General features: G+C 49.2%; 1 protein-coding gene across 1 annotated transcript; it reads right to left on the bottom strand.

Moving 5' to 3' along the window:
* Positions 1–466: 466 nt before the first annotated feature.
* Positions 467–8,954, bottom strand: LOC114602105 (farnesol dehydrogenase-like). The gene is made up of 6 exons (XM_028739926.2): positions 7,233–8,954; positions 6,615–6,722; positions 4,985–5,124; positions 3,440–3,536; positions 2,569–2,693; positions 467–1,539 (listed from the first exon to the last, which is right to left on the bottom strand). Exons 1-6 carry the CDS (start codon positions 7,315–7,317, stop codon positions 1,363–1,365), a joined length of 732 nt encoding a protein of 243 aa, XP_028595759.2. The 5' UTR covers positions 7,318–8,954; the 3' UTR covers positions 467–1,362.
* Positions 8,955–12,984: the final 4,030 nt, after the last annotated feature.

Below are 12,984 nucleotides of genomic sequence, written 5' to 3'. Positions count from 1 at the left end.
AAAAACTCCTGCTCACCAGAAAGGGAGATGAGATGCTTCTCATTCTTTTTTCTTTCCTTGCAGAAAGGCACGTACTTTCTCTGGAAAGGAGGGGGCCTTGGAAAACAGCTAGTGGGAGCCAGGCAGGGACCTTCGGTGCTGAGCTATCCCAAATATGATTGCATTGCTGCAAAATCCTTGCTTCGGAATGGGTTGGTTCGTGTGGATTGAAAACGTGCTTTCCTTCATCTAGGGGAGGGGTCTGAAATGGTGCCTGATTTCTGCCCAAATTCAAAAGGGTCCTTGCAATACCCCCTTCTCCTCAGTGTTAACCCTTGCAAATATCAACTGGGGCTGCTGTTCATTGCTACCCTGTAGTCACTCCCCCAGAAGGCAGATGAACAGCCAGCAACCCCCCCCCCCAGACCTCCTCCAAAAGGCACTTAAAGAGGGAAAGCAAGAGAAAGCAAAGGAAAGCACAATAGACAGTATTAAGGGTTTATTAAATATAATACAATGTTTAGTGAAAGGCGCAAATGAACATGGCAAGACGGGGACAGGAATGTGCAGCGAGTGCTTGGCTGTTGGCATCTCTGTCTCTCTCCTCTCCAGGCTAGGTGGGCCACAGGCCATTTCCAAATGCTGGGCTGCACTTAGGATGGGGGGGGGGGGAGATAGAGAGACTCAAGGGCAGGGTGTCTTTAGAGCAAGGAAACTGGTGCCTTGGAGGCTGGAACCATCTGCCTGGAAGACAGGACATCGTTAAGGTAGTCCAAACGGGTTGGGTGGGCTTGTAGGACACACAGTGAGTCCCCAAAGCAGGGGTTGCTCGGTAAGCAGCTCATAATTTTGCAATGGTTGTTTTATTTAAAGGCAAATCTAACACAACCCATCTTGTTTCTGGGATGAGAGGGGCCCCTCTGAACTAAGCCACAAATGCCCAGCATCCCCCTGGCCTCCTTAAACCCTCTTTTGCCACCACTGGTACTTGATGTTTCTCCTTATCCCTGCCCAATCTTGCAAGCCCACCCACCACAAGACTCTCCAGGCAGGCTGTTGATGTGCAACCAGCTAGAGGACCAGAGCTTCCCTGGGGAGGGTCAGGCTTGGTTGTTCAGAGGAGCTTCTCCCTCTCTCAACCAGATCCACCACCAGATGATCCACTACCTCCCTGAAGTGGCTCATGCCGGTTTCTATGTGTGATGTTGATGCTCCCTTTCTGTGCCCATCTGGCTCTGAAGAAGGGCCAGAGAAGGAGAGAAGGAGCCTCAGGGCTGAAAAGCACCCTTTCCCTACCAGTCAGGCACCAAGGAGAGACACAGGGGGTGGCATAAGGGGAGGGACTATGGGTGGGTATGGCTGGCAAGTCTCCTAGCCGGCGCCTCAAAGCTTCCCTTCCAGCGCCAAGGTCTTGAGGTCAGCAGGCGAGCTGGCGCTCAGCACCGTATGTGAGACGATCCTCTTGTCCACCAGGGAAGCCACGGCCTCTCCCACCTCCAGGTGGCTCACGTACCCGGGGCCCAGGCGCTCTGGTGTCGTCACACCCATGTTGATTTTCACCTGCCAGGGAAAGCCAAGACAGTGCCAGAAGAGACATTGGGAGGGGGGAGGCTGCGCCAGCCATCCACTGATCTGCACACAATTGGGAAGCCCCCCCCCCGACATTGTTGGATTCAGAGTCCCAGCACCCAACACAGCCAGTGGTCAGGGATGATGGGAGTTGTAGCGCAGCCACATTTGGAGAGCGACTGATTTCCCCATCCCTGCTGAATGAACCCTGCCAGTCAGAGACTTGCGGCTCACTGGGATCAACTAAAGTCAGCCATTTCATTTATCCCAGACCCATGGTGAACCTCTAGCAGCACAACTGGGCACCGTCATCTGCCCCACCTGCAGTCTGCGATTGTCTACTGAGGCAGGCAGATGCCAGCAACACCCTGCCTAATGATCTCAGTCATTCAGAAGGTTTTCCCCAAAGTTCTGAGTGAGTTAAAGGTTCCACAGAAGTTCTGCTGAGTTTGGTGCTAGAAAGAGGCTTGGAAGGAGCTGTAGGGGGAGCGCTGAGCATCAGGGTTGAATCTGCCTGGGGACTATTCTCCTCACACACACACATTTCACAGAGAAACCTCAAAGTCTCCAGCTCTCTCTCCTGCAAGGAAAACCAACCCCACAGATCAGCAGCCAACATGGACTACATCCCCATCTCCCCTTATTACTGAGCCATGCTGGGACTGATGGGAGTCAGGACCCAACAGCATCTCCTGGGTGCCACATTGGCTACTCCTGCTGTTGATCTGGCTACTAGCTATGCTGGCTATGCTCTGCCTCTATGGCTGGAGGCAGTATCCTTCTGAATGGCAACCACAGGACAGGAGTGTGCTCTTGTGCTCAGCTGTTGCTTGTGGGTTTCCAATTGAGGCAGCTGTGAGAACAGGATGCTGGACTAGGTGGGCCTGTGGGCCTGATCCAGCAGGCTCTTCTTATGTTCTTAGATGCTGAACACCCCACTAATTACAGCCCTGGGAGGGCAAAATTACTCCCCACAGTGGGTAGGGAGCTGGCTGACCCACCAACAAACCCAGCACTGACCTCATTCAGCTTGCAGGGAACGTCTGGGTACTCCTCACGGACCATGAGGGAAAAGGCCAAGGCCCCCGCTGCCCCCAGTGTCAGGAAGCCTGTGCCTGGCATGAGGAGGCGCTCCCCAGCCCCTCCTGAAACAGAGAAGATGATTTAGCCGGGAGGGAAGGAAGGAAGCAGCTGCCATCACCACCAGTGGCTGAGTCAGAAGGTCCAGGGTTCAATCCTCACTCTTTCCATCTAAAAGGATATGTTTGCAGCCAATGGGAGACCTCCCAGACAACCTGCTTTTTGAATATTCATCCCAATTTGTTTGTAGGGAACTTTGATGATGTCTACATCATCAAATATATGCTTTGATGAGACATTTTCCAGTGCATCAATTCCCTTATTGCAAAAAGTCCAGTCTTTGTGGGTGGAGCAGGTTTGTTGTGCAAGACTTCCTGGCCAACTATAATTGCGCAACCTGAATTTGTTGGTATGTGATTGAATCCCACCTGGAAACAGTCTGGAAGCGCCTTGAGACTCCAGCCACTGCTAGCCTGAGAAGGCAACACTGGGCTAACAAGTCGTCTTCTTCCCATGTGCCTGGGTAGCTCTCAACAGGGCAGCTTTTGTGCCAATGATGGCTCAGTACCTGCCAACCTAGCCCCACAAGGCACAACCTGCTGCCCCACAAATGCTGGTCATCTGCCCACATGCTCAGGCATGCAGGACTTAATTGGAGAGAGGGTATGGAAAGGTAGAAAAGCAATGAGGGCCTGCGAACTGAAATGAAAGGTGCATTTCTATTGCTACTGGGCAAGAGAAGCTGGCTGAAGCCCCAGTAAAAGTTCTCTCCCCAAAGTTAACTTCTGCAGACCAACCCAGCTCATCTCACCAGTGATGAAAGTGTAGGTTCCATCTGCGTTGTCCTTCACGAGGGGGAAGAAGGCCTTCCAGGCAGTGAAGGTGCTGAGAAGGAGGGTGTCCAGGACCTGTGGGAGAGGAAACAGAGGGACACCCGTGTTCATTGTCCCAGCTGAAGTATTCCAAGAGTCTCCAAAAGAGGAGATCCACACAATCACACCTCTTCTGCAAATGTGATCAAGTTACAGTTTTCTTAAAATTAGGAATTTGCCTCTCTGCCACTACAAACTATTATCTGTGGCCAGTTATTCCTGTCCCAGCTTTTTGCATTGCTTAAAAGCACCGCTGCCACTTCCGGTGTTTCTATCAACATTCTACCTGATGGCTGGCCTTACCCCAAAGCCCTCAACCCTGGCTTGGCCAGCATCAAGGAGAAAGTGCTGCTTCAATGGGCAGAGATGTGTTGTTATTAAAAATGCTATAGCACTTTCCAGTACATAATTGCAGAGTGCCAACAAGACCAACTCAGGGGAAGAGTACCATTATCATAGAAATGGCCCCAAAAGCCAGCAAACAGAATCTATCCATCAGAGAAAGGGAGAAGGAAAGAGAATGGGAGAGGGTTGATCTGGATAACTTTGGGTTCCTCCAGACAATCTGTTTTGCTTGCACAAAGCTTACACAAAAGTTATACAGTGTCCTATCTGATTTTATTGCAGGCAGGTCATATATGAGCATTGAACCTGATGTCCTTGTGGGGTCTTTATGCATCTTCCCATTCATAGGAGCCAACTCCTAGGGGCCATGGGGGCTTTGGCCCCCACAATAAAATATTTGAGGGGGCCAGGCCCCCACAGAGTTGATGGGCATTCCCATTCAAATGGTGTGTACACTGCATCATGTGATTAATTATGCAGGGCAGGGGCTTACTTGGGCCCCTAACAATATTTTATTCAAGTTGGTACCCCTGTTCCCATTAATGATTTGTTCATCCCACACTTTTGAATGCATTTCCCCATCACTTAGGTAAAGGTAAAGGTACCCCTGCCCGTACGGGCCAGTCTTGACAGACTCTAGGGTTGTGCACCCATCTCACTCAAGAGGCTGGGGGCCAGCGCTGTCCGGAGACACTTCCGGGTCACGTGGCCAGCGTGACATCACTGCTCTGGCGAGCCAGAGCCACACACGGAAACGCCATTTACCTTCCCGCTAGTAAGCGGTCCCTATTTATCTACTTGCACCCGAGAGTGCTTTCGAACTGCTAGGTTGGCAGGCGCTGGGACTGAACAACGGGAGCGCACCCCGCCGCGGGGATTCGAACCGCCGACCTTTCGATCAGCAAGCCCTAGGCGCTGAGGCTTTTACCCACAGTGCCACCTGCGTCCCTTCCCCATCACTTAATTTACTGCAAAAAAAAAAAAAAAGCCAGTTTTCTAAATTTAAAAAAGTGGATTTGTTGTCTTAGGGTGACAGAGCCAATTGCACAAACCTACATTCCTGGTATGCACTAGAATCCTTCCTGCAAAACAGGGACAATCTAGGGGCACCCCTGTTTCTGATCTATTTCCCTGCTCACCCGGTGCAGCTCCTTCAGGGTCTGAGTGAGAGGGGGACCCCCTTGCCACCAGCTGAAGCCCAGGGAGGACACCACGTCTGTCACCTTCCCAGTGCTCTTCAGCAGAGCCTCCTTGGCTGCCTCTGCACCTTCCTCAGAACCTGGATGGATGGGGAAAATTTAGGAGCAGAGATAGTGAGACCAGGTGGCTGCATTCCCCAGCATTATCAATCTGTACTCCCAAACAGCCCAGAGCCTTTCCCCTCCTGCCAAACTCATGGAGGAAGAAAAAAAGCAAGGCCACCCAAGGGTCTTCACCTACAGGTGGCCTGCCAATAACAGCATGATGCCTGTATCCTGCAGATAGGATGCTATGGCTGCCTTGCAGGTGTGAATGGTCCATAAGGATTGCAGCATCAGTGACTCAGATTACAGGCTGGTGCATCCCACAGCCACTGTGACATCCTGTGCAGGTGCAGTTGGCCAAGGGACCCCAGTTATTTGGTGGAGAGATGACAACATACTTGGCTCAACTAAAGCTCCACTGAGCATGCTGGGGATTCATCTTCAAACCTCAAAAAAGAGAGAGAATTGCCCTCAACTGTCAGGGCTTCCTTAAAAAGAAAAGAAAAAGTAGGCTTGAGTTTCCTTGCAACAATTTGAATTTGTATTTTCCCAAGAGAATTCAGGTACTTTCTCCTATTTCTTTTCTTCTTCTTCAATGCTCCCAGTTATGGACCATCACCTTCCTCTCTTTTTATTTATAAAGTACCTTGAATTCTAAAGGCTATAGGATTGTATGTGGGTGTTTACTGCAGTGGTGCTCATTGCTGCCTTAATTTTATCACAATATCTTTCGATGCTGGCCGTCAAAATGCAAATCATGAAATGCTTTCCCAGATTCATGCAAAGGCTGCCTTTGCCTCTGCTTTTCTGAAGGCAGCCTTGATCAGCTCTTTGCTGGAGGGGGCAGTACAACCGCCTGCAGCTTGAAGGCTGCCTGTCTGCTGGGCGCCTTCTGCCTTCCTTTTTCCTAGCTCTGGACACCTCAATAAATTTGTGCCCCCTCCACCATTCAGCCCAGCCACCTCCCCGGACATTATGGAGATACCGTTCCAGCAGGGAAGGAAGGACCTGTCTGTTTTGCTTCTCTTGGTTTCTCATTTGCCTAAACTTAAATTCAGTTCTCCACATTTTTGCAGAAATTTGAGGTTTTTTTAAAAAAATCCTTATGAAAATTTACCAACATTTTAGTGTTAAGTTCTCCTAATAAACACATTTTTATATGCAGTTTTGAATAATGTACACTTTTTTTGCAAGCAGTTTCCCTCAATATAATTTATTTTTTGCATGTTGTTTTCTGCATTCTAATGCACACTTTCCCCTCATATATGCATTCTTGTAAGCACGGGTGGTTGGAGAGCTGCATTTGGATAAATATCAGCTTCGAAGAACAGTTGTGTTTTGGTTCGCATATTAGTTTGGAAAGTGCAGATTTGACAAAATCACCTTTAGATACAAACTAAAATGAATTTCTCCACCATCCATACATTTCAGCCCCCACTCCGTCTGCCCAGTATTTCCCCACAGCAGCCCCACACTCATGGCCCTCAGAAGCACTGTAGCCGAGGTCTTACACACAAAGTCTTACCTATGTCCCCAACCAGGGTGTGCAGCCGCTGGCAGGCTGATGGAAGCAGAAACTGTTTCAGCTTCTCCAATCTGCTTCTGTCTCGAGAAATGACAGCAACCTGGAAGCCTGCACAGATGACAAAGGATCAGAGGAGGCAACGCCCTGGGCACAAGGAGGGGGCATGGATGCCATTGTATCAGTTCCTATGTCTGATTGATGGCGGAACAGCTGATGAAACGGAGCTCAGCCTGGTCTTGGCAACTGTTTTTAATGCTAGGGCTCAGGCCTCAGGCACATGAGTTAATGAGAGAGACACAAGTGGCTTCTGGGTGTGTGCAAAGTGCTTCCAAAAAGCACAGTAGTCACAGATACTGTCCCCCTCAACACACACACATGCCTGATATTAGAATATTAGAACTTCCATGGTATATTTGGGGCTCATCACCGCTTGGTAGAAACAAACAATTGGTAGCAGGAGTCAAACAGATCAGAACACTATGGAAAGATAGTTGAATGTGCAGCTGCTGGACTCAGACAGCCCCAAGTATATGCATTCAGGCAGACACACACAGACACAGTCAATGAATCTCGACCCAGGCTCTTGCAAGATGGAAGGCACGTCAATGTAAGCCTTACCTTTCTCCAGCAGCGCCTTGACAATGCCAGAGCCCACTGTGCCAGCTCCGCCAAGCACCACCACCACCCGGTCCGATGCAGACATCCTGGCAACGAGAGGCTGTTCAGAGGAGAGTCGCCAAACGACAAGTGGGGCTGCGGTTTCCACGCAGGAGAATAAGTAGGGAAAGCAGCACCTAAGAGTCCCACCTCCAAGGAAGCGGAGCCCAGCCCACCACCCTGTATCTCCACCTCCTGGTCCTGTTCATGCTGCACATCTTGAGCCTCGGGTCCCACAACCTGGCAGGCAATAGATCCTTCCCGAGATGGTCTTGATGAAAGTGATTGCCGGCCTCCCAATGTCCCACGTAAACTGAAGTCACTTTGGCTGCAGTCTTGGCTTGTTACGTAGGTGATGGGCTCAGCACGTGGCTTGTGGGGTGCCGTGGTCTCCGTCCTCAAGATTATGGCAAGCTAAGGTGCAACGAACTTTCCTGAGTCTCTGATGGAGGGCTCAGCTGGCTACATATGTCGTCTTTGACTTGAGTTCAAAGAATGGAAGAGAATGGGGACCATGTGGACAGGAAAATGTTGATATCAGTGGAGAGACATGTTACAAAACAGACAAGTACATCACTGCCCTCTTGCAGTGTCAATCTACGCAGTGAAGAGAGCCACAGATTGTGTTCAATAACCATCCAGATACAGTGGTACCTCGGATTAAGTACTTAATTCGTTCCGGAGGTCCGTACTTAACCTGAAACTGTTCTCAACCTGATGCACCACTTTAGCTAATGGGGACCTCCTGCTGCTGCCGCGCCGCTGGAGAACGATTTCTGTTCTCATCCTGAAGCAAAGTTCTTAACCTGAAGCACTATTTCTGGGTTAGCGGAGTCTGTAACCTGAAGCGTATGTAACCTGAAGTGTATGTAACCCAAGGTACCACTGTATTTATTGCAGGGAGGAAGGAGTTTTGATCCTTCCCTCTAACTCCAGCTCGCTCATGATTTGGGAAACTCCATGGTTCTGCAGTGCATGCAGAGGCTATTCATTGCACTAGACACCCCTCATTCCTGCTGGCCCTCTGGCAGAGTGGAACCAAGCTAAGCATTGCAGACGCTGAATTATTGGCCCAAAGCGAAGCACCAGGCCACGTGTATTGCAATAAATGAAGATAAGCTTATAAGTGAATGCACAGAACAGCCTCTCTCTGAGGGGCTGACCAGAAGAGGTATGGGGTAAGGTTGGGGTACATTGGAAGAAAGCACTTTGCTCATGAAGATTCGCAAAATGAATGAAAATGAAGAGCACCAGTGCTGGCCTGGCCAGATGTTTTTGTGGTTTGAGTTGAACTGCAGTGGAGCGACAGGAAATGTGAGTTGGGAAAGGTATCCGTGGCAGAGCACCTGCTTTGCATGCAGAAGGTCTCGGGTTCAATCCTCTTCAGGTAGACCTGGGAGAGACCCACGGCTGAAACCCTGGAGAGGTGCTGCCAATTATTTTTGACAAACTGAGCTAGATTGACCAGCGGCCTGACTCAGTATAAAGCAATTTCCTGTGTTCCCGATTCCTGGGATGGGAAGTTCCTGGTTGGGCAACGTAATCTGGTGGCAGCATCCCTGCTTCCCTCCCTGGGCCTGTGGCTCAAGAGTGCCACCTTGTGTTCTTAGTTTGAAGCAACACCACTGCGGGGGCCAGAACTGCAGGACAAGACTGTAGACAAGGTGAGGAGTCATTGGGGGGGGGGGGGGAGGGAGGCAGAGGCAACTTCAGTGCAATCTGGCTGCCGGCTTGAGGTGCCAGGAAGAGGGTAAAAGTTGGATCCAGGAAATTAAAACCAAATCTCCAAAACCATCAAATCACTGGCCACACCCACCTCTCTACACCCTGAATTGTTAAAAAAAAAGTTCCTTTGTTCCTATAGCTTGGAGTTTGCAAAAGCAAGGGCCCCCCCCCCCACATTTCTTAATGTCACTGGGTGGGGTGGGGCTCCTGCTGTAGGTTGCTTAAATTAGACTGAAGCCAGTGGGAAACAAGTGTGGAGGTTTTGCTCCTATTAACAGGTGACCTGCTGTTGGATCTCAGTAACTAGATGGGGTTTAAATGCACAGTTCTTAGGGAGTTACCCTGCCTAATCGAACACAGTGGGTTTCCATATAGTCATGCTTTGCAGGCAGAATATCACACCTAAAATCCTGGCAGGTCCTGCTGGCTTCAGGCATGGAGTGATGGGAAAAGTCTCAGCTAAAGCCCTGGCAGAGCTGGTGGTGCCTGTCAAAAGTACACAATATTGGTCTGAATGGAGAAATTGTTTGACCTGACCTGAGGTTTTGAATTCGCAGTATCAGAGAACACGAGTCTCACATTCGCAAAATCTCTTTTTATTGTCATCTGAAATTGGAAAAGGCCCCTTGGGAAACAATAAGGAGGTTGAAAAGGAATATGTAGACATGGAGCTTGCATATCTGCCACCCAGAAAGCAGTGCAGACTGTGCCACTGAAGCTTCATCCCCACAGCATGGAAGGGATGGGAAATAAAAGTGGGATGCCACCCCACCCCTAGAGAATAAGGTGCCAGGCCCAACTTTTTGTACATGGCTGGAAGGGATGAAAAAGAAGTTTTCATTATTCTTCCATTCACCTGCCCAGAGCAGGGAGGCTCCTTGGCACATCAACCTCTGCACAGACAGCTGCAGAATCCTCCAGCCTGCCCAAGAAGTACCAAGGGCATGGGTCACACACACAAGGCCCCGCTAACTCCAGCAGGCATACTACGCTGTGCCACAGCCTATGGCAAAATGAATCCCCTCGCACACATTCAGCACAGAAACAGCTGTGGCCTCAGGAGGTTGAAGGACCAGCTGCTTTAGAGCAATGGCCATTTTTCAAAGGGGATGAAACAACAGCATCTATTAGTACAGGCAGCTGAAGGACTACCCACAGAATAGTGCCTGAAACAAGATCCAGGACTCATTAGTAACTGAAACAAAGCCTAAACATCCAGGACTGTAATTGTGCATGTGTTCAGTAATGCTCTCGGGGCAGGAGGGCCCCCAAATGCAGAAGGGCTGAGTGGAATAATATACCCTGCTATCTAAAGTGCCCCCACAAAGTCCAGAGTCTGAAGTTACCTAACTGCATCATGGCACCTACTGTATTCCTCTCCTGCTGCGCTTGTACCTCATTTGTGTGTCACTTCCCTTGCCTACCGAAGCATAACTGTGAGGTCCTTGGGGCAGGGACCTGTGTCTTGTCACTCCTATTACGGTACTCTGCAATGTGCCAAGGACACAGGTGGGCACTGTGCAGAAGAGGCAGCTGCCAACGTTCTGTTGTGACCCGGAAACAAAACACAGGCCGGGCCTGGGCAGGGAGAAATGGGCAAGATTCTGCATGGCTGCAATCAGCTGGGGGCAGGGAGCAGATTCAGTCTCCAGCCCATGTCAGTGCAAAAGAGAGTGTTGTACCTGGAGGACCTGTAATGGTGTGGGCAAATCCAGACCTAACTCCTGTCGATGCTGCACCACAGAGTTGCAAGCATGCACACGTGTCTACACACAGCTGTAAACATACACACTTAGCCCTCTCATAAACTGCCCCTACCATACTAATGTGGTAAGTGAATAAAAATAGTAATTAAAAGGGAAACTGGCCATGATTTAGGGGAAAGGTGTCTGCTCTGCATACAGAAGATGCCGTGGCTACACTTTCTGGCACCTCCAGTAAAATGACTTCAGGTAGGAGGGCTGGGAAACGCCTTTCCTTCTGCCCAAATGCTTGAAGAAAATTCTCTTTTACATGACTAGGTTCAGAAGATCAATGGTCAGATTCCGCTTAAGGTAGATTCCCACAGCCAAGGCCAGTTTGAGGAATATTTCCCTATTTTGACATCAGTCACAGCCAGCTGAGCACCCTGGGCCCCAAAACCTACATGTGAGTGTGGCCATTGCCCTGCTAGAACAAAATAGTCAAATGGGAGCAGGAGGAGCAGAGTCCAAAATTACCCCTTTCCTCCAGCAACTTACCTACTCCCACCCGTGGCCAAATCCAGAGGTGATAATCAGGGGTGGGCTACAGAAGTGACAGTTACTTTCCAAAAAACCAATGAAGAGAAAGGGTTTAGGACCCCCTGCTCTCACTGTACCCATTTGACAAAGATAAACATTACATCTGAATTTCACTTTATTGTTGCTAGCTCATGGTCCTACCTGACCCACCTGTGGGCCTAGCTATATGGAGCTGTATGCTCCCTCCCATTTCCTGGCATGTGAAACTGCAGAATCAGCCTCCTTTATCCACACATCAGCTCTCACAGAAAGACCAAGCTACGTAAAATGCTCCACCTGCAAAAGGTTCAGGCAAGGACTGAAGAGTCAAGACGCCAACTGCACACATACTGTAAGAGCAGCTTAGTAGTCATGCCTGGGTTGATCAATAACAACACAACTGCAACACATCATTAACAATCCTTAATCAGGATTGGTGCTCATTTATAATGTGAATTAACAGGGCAGCTACGGGAGGCAAGCAAACACACCCACACCTTCCTCACCACTTGTACAACTTGCTGAAATTCAACCAATTTGTATTTCTGCTACAAAGTTTGGAAGACACTTTCTAGTTTCAAGCAAATCATTTTCACACCTCCCAGTAATCTCGTCTTGTGCTTCACATTACCCAGTCCTGTTCCTTTTGCACAAGCAAACCTCTAAAGAAGTGCAGAGGACAGAATGTTGAAAAGGAGTGAAGAAAGTTTACAAGAAACCAGGACTCATGGGCAATTCAGCCTATGGAAGAAGACAGAGGTTTCCCCCCCACGCCCTCGCAGAGCACACGTTTCTCCCTACCAAGCCTGCACAGAGTATATAAAAACCTCTTGCAGCCAACCTGCATGTTCAGCGGTCTCTAATCTGCATGCAGATTCCCTTCTGCACTGATATGAAGATCTCAAGAATTCTAGCCTTGTCCCTTGAGGCTTTCCATGCTTTTTCACCTTCCTCTTGTGTTTCCCCAGACCTGGCTACCTGCTTCATTCATTGTTGATGAAAGCTTTTACCTGTTTCCAGCAAGATCTGGCTTTCTCTTCTCTCCTTACCACTTGCTAACTCCCCACCCCACAGTCCAGACCTCAACATCCCTTTCATCCTCTTCTCATCAGTGGATTGAATTCATGGGTTTAATTATGGCTCCAGTGTAGCTTTGAGACCCTGATACTACAAATAATGGATTTATTGCTGTTGGTGCTGTAGGAAATGAAGAAGCATCTCCCCCGAGAAAGGGCTATGTTAGACCTGCCCAAGCACCCTCCTTGCTCATACGGAAAGATTACAATTCTCCCTTTGTAATGCTACAGCAATTAGACATGCATTATATACAGTGATTACAATGCTGAAGAAAAAAGCTAAGAGCAGATTCTTCCCTCCCAGTGGATAAACCTCAACAATGGGCATGGAAAGATAGTTTTTGTTGTTCATGTTATAATTCCTGTAATCCTATGATTAGGGATACCCAAGGGATTTCTGCTGGAGCATCTGCCAAAGATACCCAAGAGGACTCCAGAAGAAGTGGTATGGTAAGAGAGTGCAGTGGTTGATGTATTGCTCCTTCAAGGTCTGAGTTGTCCGTTTTGGACACTCTCTGTGGCGATTTCATGGGAATATGGTGGTTGGTCATTCTTCTTTCTCAGCTTCCCTTCCAGGCGGCTGAAGGACTTGAATATTTTGCAGAGGATGGGTGTTAAGAAGAGCTGAAAAGCTTTCCAAAACTGTAATGG

This window comes from Podarcis muralis, chromosome 7 (genome assembly GCF_964188315.1).
Source record: "Podarcis muralis chromosome 7, rPodMur119.hap1.1, whole genome shotgun sequence".
Taxonomy (NCBI): domain Eukaryota; kingdom Metazoa; phylum Chordata; class Lepidosauria; order Squamata; family Lacertidae; genus Podarcis; species Podarcis muralis.
The sequence above is the reverse complement of the archived record's forward strand: the minus strand, read 5'-3'. Positions and strand labels throughout refer to the sequence as shown.